General features: G+C 34.0%; 1 protein-coding gene across 7 annotated transcripts in view; it reads right to left on the minus strand.

Moving 5' to 3' along the window:
- Nucleotides 1–12,763, minus strand: part of EHBP1 (EH domain binding protein 1) — a 333,194-nt gene that overhangs the window by 99,030 nt on the left and 221,401 nt on the right. For all 7 annotated transcript variants that reach the window (XM_037736195.1, XM_037736194.1, XM_017522174.2 and 4 more), the window contains 2 exons: nucleotides 4,650–4,828; nucleotides 3,649–3,697 (listed from right to left, as the gene is read on the minus strand). In XM_037736195.1, coding sequence (XP_037592123.1) covers nucleotides 3,649–3,697; nucleotides 4,650–4,828 — 228 coding nt within the window. The remainder of the gene's footprint in view (nucleotides 1–3,648; nucleotides 3,698–4,649; nucleotides 4,829–12,763) is intronic.

The following is a 12,763-nucleotide window of genomic DNA, read 5'->3' on the forward strand; positions in this document are numbered from 1 at the left end:
CCTCAAAATATTTACTAGAGAGAATGACTCAGTTGGTGTGCATGTATAGGCTTGTTTGTTATTTTATATGTTTTAGGAAAATTGAAGTCATTTTCCTTTTCATGTGTCTTGACAACTTGACTGACAGACATCAATTGCAGGCCATCAGGGAAAGCACCACAGGCAGTATTCTAAACATTTCCCAAATTATCTAAAAACACTGACATATTGGTTAAGATCAGATGTCACAGGTAAATGCCATTTTTAATTCAGCGTTTTTTACAGACCTGGGAAAATGATTAGCTTCCTTTTGGGGAAACTCCTGCTAGTGTTTTGCCTCATGTAGCAATTCATTTTATGTACACTAATTACACTAAAAAAACATTTAAAAACAAACCAGGTTTCCTGTAAGCAAGCTTAAGGCTTTATAAAGGACTTTTCCTAGGTTAACCTCTTCTGTCATGGTCAACTACCTACTGGTTTTCACCTGTTTGTGTGGGGAGAAAAAAGAGGTCTCTCCAAGAAAACTATCTTAGTCATTCCTAGATGTTATTAAATTGGTAAGGAGGAGTTACTGCCAGTTATGTTATGCATCTGTGTGAAATTTAAGACACAGGCATTGTTTTCCTATGGTGCTTTAAATCCATCCGAGGGCACATGGGGTATTGGGAAGAACTGTATGAAGCTAGAAATAAGTTGCAGGTAGCAATTCAATGTAGCTATCAGGTAAGAAGTAGTGAATGATGAAAGGAAAGGCTATGTAAAAACAATTATTTATTGAAAAGTACAACGAATAGAATCATCAGAGATGATTGAAAAGCCTTTCAAAAGCCACAACTTTCTGTACTGAAAGATCTAATTGAAAAAATTTTTTAATGGGATAGTCTTTTATATGGAGTAATATGTAAATCTTACCATTAAATATGCTTACAAGTATTATTATTTACCACTAAATATGCTTACCATTATTAAGTTAATGAAAAGCTAATGTAAAGAAGTGTGACTTAAGCCTTAATGAGATTCCCCAAATTCTTTACACATTTATAATGAGGTAAAATCAACAGTATTTCCTTTTCAAAATTTTGAACAGTAAGTTGAAACAACCACTTTAAAAAATGGTTTATTTTATAATGCTTATGTCTGTATTTAAATTGGCTTAGCATTTCATTCAAATGTAAGAAAATGGAGGTGAAGCACTGTCATGACCAAAGATGTAATTAATGAAAAAGAAGCACTTCACTTTAATAGACACAGGCTCTCCAAAATTATATAAGAAATAACTCATGAGAACAATCTATTTTGTAACATGACCATCTGAAGGGTGATTTCTGTAAGAAAATTATACTGATTTTTAAAGATTATCTTTTTTGGTAGCAAATTTCAATAGAAACTTCCAGGTTTTTAGTGCTCTAGGGCCAGCATTATGCATTTGCAAAGAAACAAGAATTTTGTTTGATGTTTTTTTGGACATAGGGTCTTGCTCTGTCACCTGGGCTGAAGTGCAGTGGCATGAGCCTAGCTCACTACAGCCTCGAGCTCCTGGGTTCCAGCTATTCTCCCACTTCACCCTCCCAAGTAACTGGGACTACAGGTGCATGCCAGAAAGCTCAGCTAACTTTTTTATTTTTTGTAGAGATGGGGTCTTGCTATGTTCCCCAGGCTGAAGAAACAAAACTTTTTTGATGGCAATACACATTTTTGGTTTTAGAGAGCAATACAAGTGAAAAATTGTTTTGATTTAAAGATTTATTTGCTAATTGAACTTCTATCAAGTTTCCAAGACTGGATCACTAGTAATTTTAATTATTTAAAGTATGTTAAACTTTAAAACAGAGGTTATTAACCACTTTGTCTCATGAACCTTTTTGGCAATGGGTCCCTTCTCAGAATAATGTTTTACATAGATAAAACACATAGGATTACAAAAGAAACCAATTATACTGAAAAATACACATATGAAAATATTAAAATGAATTTGGGAAGCAGTAATATATGTGCTTTTTATGACTGCACTAATTAATTTGAAGAAGTTAAAAGCTTAAAAGGTATTTGTAGATATCTGCAGCAACAACTATAACATGACATGAAAATATCGAAAATATCTGTGTTTTCTTTCTTTCTTTTTTTTTTTTGAGATGGATTCTCGCTCTTGTTGCCCAGGCTGGAGTGCAGTGGCTTGATCTCAGCTCACTGCAAACTCCACCTCCCAGGTTCAAGTGATTTCTCCTGCCTCAGCCACCGGAGTAGCTGGGATTACAGGCGCTTGCCACCGCAGCCAGCTAATTTTTTGAATTTTTAGTAGAGATGGGGTTTCACTATGTTGGTCAGGCTAGTCTTGAACTCTTGACCTCAGGTGATTCACCCCCATGGCCTCTCAAAGTGCTGGGATCATAGGTGTGAGCCACTGCGCCTGGTGGTAAATATCTGTGATTTCTAAAGGTGACAAAGTCTCAGGCATGGCTAACACTACGGTGGTTTGTTGCCTAAATTCATAATTGAAGAAAATGCCAAATTTCAGTTGAGGACTTATGAAAGTAAAATGAAAATGTATTTTCTCCCTCAACCATGTTCAAGGACACCCTGATTTCTACCCACAGATTACAGAGTAAGAACTCCTGTTCTAGACAATAATAAATTTCATTAACTTTTCAGTTGAAGAATTCAATTCAGTAGAAAAAAATTGAGTACCTACTGTGTGCTGAGTTAGGTGCTTCCCTCCTTGCACACAGAACGCACATAATCAGCCTGTGGCCAGTTAGCTGGCCCAGGGCTCCAGCAACGCAGTCTTACACAGATGCCCTGAAGGCTGAAAGGATCAATATCCCCTTCCCCTATACCAGTTGGGAACCTCTGATCTCAATATATTGATTAACTATGTGGGAAAATATAGTCATGTGTTGCTTAACGATGGGCATATGTGCTGAGAAATGCATGTCAGGCAATTTTGTTGCGCAAACATCTCAGTGGATACTTATATAAACCTAGATGGTATAGCCTACTATATACCTAGGCTATACGGTATAGCTTATTGCTCCTAAACTACTAACCTGCACAGCATATTCCTATACTGAATACTGTAGGTAATTGTAACACAATGATATTTGTGTATCTAAACACAGAAAAGGTACAGTTAAAAAAAAAAGTAATATAATCTTATAGTACATCACCAGCTATGTGGTCTGTTTTTGATCAAAACATTGTTATGTAGTACATAACTGTATATGGTTTACCATAAAATGAAAAGAACCAATGTTTATATATTTTGCTTCTCAGAACCTAAGTATTCTCTCTTGGTAACCCATTAGGCTCTTGTTCTCATCCCCAACCAACATATTTTTCTAAACTTACATAACAGTTATGGCACAACAGTTTTGGGTATGTTTTTTAAAAGCTAAACCTTAGAATAAAAGCACTATGCTGTAACAAATACTCAATAGTTAATAAACGTAACACATATATTATAATCTGATGTCAACCTGGCTTGTGGTCTTCAAAAATCCATGATAAACCAGAGTAAACCATGCATCCTAATGAATGGCAGTAAGTAGATAAGCCTCTGTGAGCTTTAGTCCCGACCTCATAAAACTGCCTCACTTTCTCCAAATTAATAAAGATCTACAGAGAAGCCAAAATTGAAACTATGTATTTTTCTTGCTCATCAATTCTTACCTTTTTGTTGTTCTCTTTAATATCTTGAGGATTCAGAGACTTGTAGTCACTGAGGGAGAAAATAGCACAGTGAGTACATATAGTATTTGATAAAAACAGTTGTTTTAAAAACAAACTGAATCTAAAAATTTGACATTCAATAATACTAAAGAATAACTAGCAATTTCACAGGAATTCAATCAACAAAACTAATAGTGTGGAATTAAGGAAATAAATAAATAAATGAATAAAAACATTGATTACATGTTTCATTGCCTGAAGCTTTCCATCTAAAACAGAGGTTAAGGCAGGGGACCAAAGACTAGCCTTGACGACCAAATTTACCATGAGGTAATCTCTTGTCAATGTAAAAAACTATAGGCTTATTTGTCTCCTCTCATTTTAATACTAACACAGTTTTCATAATAATTTGAAGTCAGTTCTTTGAGATTAAGGAGAAAAATCATTTTCTCTTTCTTTTTTTTTTTTTTTTTTTTATTTTTTTTTTTTTTTTTTTTTTTTTTTTTTTTTTGAGACGGAGTTTCACTCTTGTTGCCCAGGCTGGAGTGCAATGGCACAACCTTGGTTCACCGCAACCTCCACCTCCCAGGTTCAAGCGATCTTCCTGCCTCAGCCTCCTGATGAGGTAGGATTATAGGTATGTACCACCATGCCTGGCTAATTTTGTATTTTTAGTAGAGATGAGGTTTCTCCATGTTGGTCAGGCTGGTCTCGAACTCCTAATCTCAGGTGATCCACTTGCCTCAGCCTCCCAAAGTGCTGGGATTACAGGAGTGAGCTACCACACCCTGACACCATTTTCTTTAAAAAGAAAAAAGATTGTTTTTAGTTATCAAAAAGGAAAAGCTTTCTGACATACATCTCTCAAAAGCAAGAGGTGGAGGTAGGTAATAAAACAAATATAAAGTATTTCAGGACATGTGCTAAGAAATTATTTTATGTTTTTTAAAAAAATGTCTATTACAAAATATTTAAAGGGAATGGAAAATGTTTTTACTTACATTAAATCTGGTCTAAAGTGGTGTAATATTGCACAAAAAGATAAACCATTTCTCCACGATGTAGTAAAATTCGTGATTTTCACTCCTCGGTAGTTCTTTGTAACTTCTTTACACCATACAAGCAAAGACTGACTAGCATTTGGCTTTCGCCCCAAAGCAGGACTTGGTATAGGACTTGGCTAGAAAAAAATGAAAAGAGGGAAACATTAAAATAATTTAATAGAAGATTAAAATTAACATTAATTGATCTAATCAGATCATTTGAATCCTATGATGTCAGTTTAGGTCCTTCAAAACTGTCAGTTCACGACAACTGTAACCTCCAAGAGGGAGACATAAATCTTACATTATTATCTTCAGTTTTAGCCCTTGGCATTTACCTGACAAGAAGGCAGATATGCAAGATTTTAAACTTATACATAAGAACAGGCCAAGAGCTTTACTGATGGAAACATCATGTTAAAGTTTTCAAATATTTAAGGCTATTACCTTGTAACTTTCACACACTCAAAATTTTCCCCAAATGAAATCATGTACAAATATGGTTACTTTTCGACTAGATATAAAATAATGCATTTTGAAGTCCAAATGTAACACATATTTTTAGTAGTGGAGAGATTAAAATCATCATTAGTTTTTAAAATACAGTAATCATATATGCATTTTAAGTAAATAGGACAATGAACACCATATTCAAACATGCTTCTTACATAAATTTAATGATGGTAAAACAGTTTGAGTTATCAGCAACAGTCAGGTGTTGGTAGCAACAGCACAAAACAGTATGTATTTTGGATATGCCTAAAATATTTTCTAATTATCACTGAGAGTTACTTTTGAATACTAGGTGAGTTAGTAGTCTGTGTGTTTTAAATCATAAGTATATACTTTTACCCTTGTTCATACTTAAAACAACAACAATAACAAACCTAAGACTATATAATAACAATTTTATTCTAAACTTTTATTACTATTATTAAAACCATGTCATTTTCTTTTACTGAATAACAACTGCATTTTGTGGTGATAACCTTAGAGGCTAGTACAATGGAAAATTACAAGGAGAATTGCTAAATATTTCTGGACTTTAAATCTTGCTATTAATTAAAAGTGCTAGCTATTATAAGAAAGCTTAGATAGTAAATAGAGGCCCTCTAAAGTAAGATGAAAAGAGAACAATTATTTACTGTAATATCATTTAAGTTTAAAAAGCAAACCATTCTTACCACACTGCTTACTTAAGAAAGATCAATGATGCCCCCACTTGACAAAAGCATGTTAGTACCAAACAATTAAAATAACCCCACATAATTATGATTTATGTATTTACTGCTTCTGTGAGAAGACTAGTAAGAAACACCACAGAAATACTTTCTCATTTTTTATTAAATCTCAGATTAATAAAATATTATGGAAACAACCATAAATCTAGCAAAGTACTGTTCTTTAAATGATCATCTCTACAAAGTCAATGCTGAAAAGCTCACAGGTCATAAAAATCAGCAGTTTGGATCAATTCTACTTAATATAATGAAGTAGATAAAAATAGAATTCCAATATACTAAATTTACTTCAGAAAAAATAATAACTAACTAGTAATCTGTGAGAAAATGAACTAGTAAATATCTTTTCATGTAATGATCTACTGTGACTTTCAAATCTCTCTAGTCATTTAACCTGGAAGGAAAGTGGAGCGTGGTTTACAGATGAGCTAGGAGATCACTGAACTAGGTAGGTATTAACGTATTTTTCTTAGACTTTCTATTATTTAAAGAATTGTCCTTATTAAAATGTTTTTCTATATCAAATTATATTATTAAAGTATTGATTCATTCTAAGCATGGGTAGTACATACATGGGCCAGATAATCTGTAACTATCATTACATCAATTCATTTCAATTATCAATAGCATGTCCATAGGTAATATATAAATGACATTATCACCATATTATGATCTAGAATAGCTTTCTATATATAAGAACTAAAGAAAACATATTACATCATTATGATTATGGCTGTATCCCTATTTCTAAGAAGGCCCAATATGAAAAGACTAGAAGAACTAAACCAAAATTTAAATTGGTTCTAATATAAAAGTCTTGTATTAAGGGATGCTTACTGTACTCCCAATTAAAAAAAAAAAAGTGTGCAACTGAAGAAACTTATAAATGGTCAAGGTGGTTTACAGAGAAAGAAAATCATAGAGCCATTGTTAAATGAATCATCTATTCCAGAATTGACCTTTTACCTAATATCTTACAGAAAGTCATAAAGGAATTAGCAATTAAATCATTTTGAAACCTTCAGTACACAATCACATGAAACTGTTGTTACAATTGGCTCCTGATTCTACAGACGTTACGGGTTACTTGATTGTATCTCAGTTTCCTCATCTGTAAAATGCAAATTTTAAAGGTACATATCTCATAGGGTTGTAGTAACAAGATCTGCCTCACCCTCCCCATGTCCATTTCCTCTCTGATCTTATCTATTGCTCTCTCCCTTAAACACTTTGAACCATACTGATCTCTTGAAAAAACAACTGATAATCAATTTATTAAAATAGCTGACCTAAGCATCTGCAATGGTGACTTCAACTTCAACTCTTGGCTCAATACTGATGGAAGAAATCTATTTATCTCAGAAGGACTGTGCAAGTCAACGCACTGCTTGTGGATGTTCTTCTGGAGGGAGTCCATGTTTTAGAACCTTTACCACAGACATTTTTCTTGTAGTGATTCTTAAAGTCTTGGTAGGCATCCCAACTGGTCCTTTTACTTTGAGATTCTTTTCCTTTGTGCCTCTGATCAAGTCAGCACACACGTTCTTCAGGGATTTTTATACTGCAGCTGGTTAGGGGAATTCTAATTCAGTGAATCACCACCTCTGGTTCCACCAGTGTTTAAACCCATGGCTGTGATACAGTTTCCTAACCTACATGTTCCTTGGAGACAGCAGATAGCCATGTGTCAGGAGTAGGAGCCAATGGATTGTAGCTCCCTCATGCCTGAAACCAGATCTTCCTCAAAATGGAATCATATTGATCTCTTTGTTGTTCCTTGGATATGCTAGACATGTTCCTACCTTGGGGCCTTTGCACAGATTCCTCCATTTGCTTGGTACTCTCTCAGGTATCTGCATGGTTAACTCCAATGCAGTCTTCTCCATAAGGCCTATTCTGACTACCCTACTTCATAATGCAATCCATTTCCATCACCCAACCCCAATTCAGTACCCCCGAATCCACTTAACCTGCTCTATTTTTTCCACAGACTTATCTTCTTAGAGTCCACATACTTTATTTACTATGTTTATTGGTTACTATCTATATGCTCTCACTAAATAAACTGTCCACAAGAGCATGAATTTTAGCTTGTTTTATTTATTAACCTAAATCAAATGCCCAGAACAGTGCCTGGTACAATGTAGGCATTCAGTAAATACTGTTATGTGGAAACAAATGCATGTAAAACACTTAGAACAATATATGGCAAACAGTACCATTTAGTAAATATTAATTGAAATTATTACAACTACCAATGCATTATCAGCATGAATTCTTATTTTTTGAGGCTCTTCTGGAAATTTCAAAGGCCATGAATTTCTTCAAGATCATAAAAAGTTTTTTATTTTTCTTCTTTTTTTTCCAAACAAAGCTTTAACTAGAAGATAATCTTGACACCGTGATATTCTATGTGGAAAACATGGTATTTACGATGCTTGGCAATGTATCTATTTCTATAGAGTGGGTGAAAAAAGAAGCTCTAAATGACTTTGTAATTTACTGCTTTCCAAACAAAGAAAGACACAAAAATCTGTTCATAAAAGGTAGAACCACCCTTGCAAATATAACTAATTTTAATGCATTATTTCTGTTAACATAGCAGATTACATGTTAAGTGTAATAAAGCTACCCAGTTATTCCTCCTAACAATGGCAATAGCTTTCTTTCAGAAAACCTAGTCAAATAACTTGCAAAATTTCTTACACTTTAATAGCTAAGAAATGTCAATTCTATTTTTTCTCCTGTATCACTCTTATAGTTTCTTTCTCTTTTGCTGTCTGCCCTTCTTCCACAGATACAGCCACATATTCTTCTAGGCATTGCTCTAAATAGTTTTCTACCACACTTAGAGCTGATTCATTCCCAGGATTCCAACTATTACTTCCATGCAGATGACTCCCAAATATTTATAGTTCAAACTCTCTCAAGTTGACATTTCCAGTTGGCTGTCCTTTCTATCATATAAAATTCAAACTAAGTATATTCAAACCATAATCGTGATATTTCTTTACAACCTGCTCATTTTCATTGTGTTTGCAAATGACAATGCTATTGTTCCAATTGTTTAGACTTTTAATGTCAGAATCACCTTTGAATTCTTCCTTCATGTATCATCTTTTACAAGTTAATTTACAGGCAGTTTTGCTCATATTGTTGTAAGGTTTTTGTAATCTACCTGCTTTTGCCTATTACAAAATCGTCCTAATAGGTCTTCTTCTTCCAAATTCCCCCATAACCAACCCATGTCATAGCATCAGTCTTCTTAAAGCACAGCTTAAAGTCTCTAATGGCTCTCAAGAACATACAAAATGATGTCAAAATACTTCTAAGCATTGAATCCCAAATCTTTTTCAATGTATTTACTCTCTAGGATTACTCACCATTCTTTAAACGCACTATGCTTTCCTGCCTAAACCCCAGGTCTCCTACCTCCACCCAGTCTTTGATCATATGGATCATCATCTCTATATGAGGTATCTTCTATCCCAAGCACAACTGCTACAATTCCACTCTATCTTCAAACCTTAAAGATTTAGTTCAAACATCATCTCTTACACAAAATTTCCTCCCAATTCCCAGTCAGTAGGAAGCCCTTTTCAGTGTTCCTTTGACTCTGTGTCCTTCCTGTTGCATTTATTAGATTTTTCATTTTACTATAATATATTCAGTTCTTCTCTCTACAAAAAGGCTTATTAATTTTTAATTAATTCATAAACTATATACTGAGCACCTACTATGTCCCACAGAGTTAAGATCTTTACAAGGATTAGCTAATTTAATCCTCACAACTCCTTTGAGATAGGTACTCTTACTTCCAATTTACAGTTGGAGAAACTAAGGTTACACAGTTGGGAAGCAGAGAAGTTTCTATACCAAGGAGTTCCCACTCCAAAGCCTGTGCTTTTAAACAACATGCATTTCACATTTCAAGAAAATACTGCTTTAGGACTTAAGCAAAAATTGTAAATTTCTCAACACTAACAAATGTCTCAGTCAACTTCTTACCTCTTCAGAGGTTAGATCACTGCCCTCTGTATGTTTAATTAGTTGATTCAAAAAAGGCAATTAACCCAAACAATTTCAACTTCAAGAGTCTCTCTGTTAATAAACCTATCCATTCTGTTGGATTTCAAATTACTGGCTAGAACTAGAACAAGAGCTAATTAAGTGCAGTGCAATGAGACATATACTGACATTGCTAAAGTTGTAGCACATTTTGGTCTCTCAACTATTAATTATTAAAGACTTTCCTCAGTTATTGTGAATCATGGTTGAGGGAACTGTAACCATCTGGTGAACCCAAAAACCAGCAAAAATAACAACAAGAACACTTACACTTGTACTTTTTTTTTTCTAAGTGTTTTTATTTAAATCACTTCATTTTATTCTCCTGGTAAAACTGAAGTTAGACCTTCCTATTTTACTACTAGCTAATCAGAAAGGTTGTGCCATAATTAAAAATTTTTTTAAAAATCTGCAAAACATCAACCAACTATCTCCAAGCCAAGACATGGAGAGACAGGAAAACTAGAGAGTAAGTGAAGCTCTCTGCTGTTTTTATAATGGTTGCCAAGAAGAGTAAGTTGAGAGGTAGAGTTGCACTTCTGGTGGACTCCAAAACAGCAATAGGAGCCTCATCCCCTCTCCCCAAAAATAGAAACAGTAAAATAAAAAGGTAAAAGCAAAAAATAACATAATCACTAAGCATATAATAGAGAGGGTCAGCAAAGCCAAAGACGCTTCTTTGAAATGACTAATTAAACCTGTAGTGTGACTGACCAAGAAAGAAAGAGGGAAGCAAATTCCTATAAAAGTATAGCTTACTGAAACAGACGCAAGAAGAAATAGAAAACCCAGATAGTTTTCTGTTAAAGAAATTGGGTTTGTGGCCAGGTGCAGTGGCTCATGCCTGTAATCCCAGAACTTTGGGAAGCCGAGGCAGGCAGATCACAAGGTCAGGAGTTTGAGACCAGCCTGGCCAACATGGTGAAACCCCGTCTCTACTAAAAATACAAAAATTAGTTGGGTGTAGTGGCGTGCACCTGTGAGCCAAGATCGCACCACTGAACTCCAGTCTGGTGACAGAGCGAGACTCTGTAATTAAAAAAAAGAAAAAAAAAGAAAAGAAAAGAAAAGAAATTGAATTTGTAATTCATTTCAATTTAATTTCAAATTCAAATATTCTTTGTGGGTAGCCACAAAGAATATTCCAGTTGGCTTCACTAATAAGTTCCACCAAACATTCAAGGAGAAAAGTATTTCCAATAATACACAAATTCTAGAAAATTGAAAAAATGAGCTTATTCCCTAACTCATTTCATGGGCCTTTATAACAAAACTCCATAGAAAAAGGCAAAAATTAAAGAAAATTCTCATATAGAAGCAAGAGTTTTAATGAAAAGATCAGTAATTTATTAAAAAAGGATGACACATCTTGAATAAATTAGACTTATCCCAAGAACACGTATTTGGCTTAATGTTAGTATATCTATTGAGGAAACTTGACAAATTAACAGATTTAAGGGTAAAGATACTAAATATAATCATCTAAATAGAGGCAGAAAAACATTTAATAAAATAATGTCCATTTATATTCTGAAAAATAGTCTTAGGAACCTGTAATAGAATCTTCTCTAACTTGTTAAAACGACTACAGCCAACATTGCAAGGGTGAAATATTTGACGCTGAGCATCTATCATCACTTTTACTCAACATTGTCGCAGCTGGTACATTAAGGTCAGAAAAAGACATAAAGGTAAACATATTAAAAAAGAAACAGAAATGTAAAACATTATTTATAAATAATATAATTGAGTATGTAGAATATCCTCAAGAAGTTATAATTTATTAGAATTAATAAGAGAATTTAGCAAGGTGTTGGATGCAAAAACAATGTACAAAACCAACCGTATTCTACAAACTAACAAAAACTAAAAATTTGAAAGCCATTCAGAGTGGCATAAAAACGTCAAGTACTTGGCATAAATCTACAATGTGCATGACTGCTATAAAACTATCAAGCTTTATTGTGAAAAAGTAAAGAAAATCTAAAGAGATGGAGATACTTATTCATGAATTAGAAGACTCAATTTTGTATCTTTTGGAAAAAGAATAATCTCAATTATTTTTCCAGGAAGAAAGGGCTAATCAACAGAAAGGGTTAACTAAACTCTTTCTCCATGAAGAAATGCTCTCAAGTTTACCTTCTTCTAACATGAATTCCATGGAAATATATTGGATTATGCTAAAAGTGAGAAGTCAGCTGTGTTACCAAGCAATATTATTTACTGTAAAACTGACCCCAACTTGGCAAACTGCATCTAACTCGAAGGCCTATGAATAAATGCCTACTGAAAAACAAAGGCTGCAGTTTCCTTATGCTTAGTGTGATTCATGTAACCAAGCATGTCCCTTGGGAAATCTGACAGTTGTGTGTGTGAGCTGCTACAAGATCCTGTGTTTTATAAGGCAGAGTGGTCTACACTTACCCACCTGGTCTTTCACCTTAGAACTGACATAAGGGGGTAAAATATGGCCCAGTATATCTGATGCTGTAATGCTAATATACTGTTTCCTGTCCTGAAAGTTAAATAAACCTGGTGCCTAGTAACTGTATATATTTTCCCTCAAAAAAGTGTTTGTCACTAGAATATACAAAGAACATCTACAAATCAGTAAGAAAAGGAAAGTAAATCAATAGAAAAAGGGGTAAAAATTGAATGTGCACTTTATAAAAGAAGAAATCAAAATATTCCGTAAATGTGAAAACCTGCCCCATCACATTAGTATTCAGAGAATTACACAAGGTACTACTGCACATGTCTCCC

This window comes from Cebus imitator, unplaced genomic scaffold (genome assembly GCF_001604975.1).
Source record: "Cebus imitator isolate Cc_AM_T3 unplaced genomic scaffold, Cebus_imitator-1.0 Scaffold23, whole genome shotgun sequence".
NCBI lineage: Eukaryota > Metazoa > Chordata > Mammalia > Primates > Cebidae > Cebus > Cebus imitator.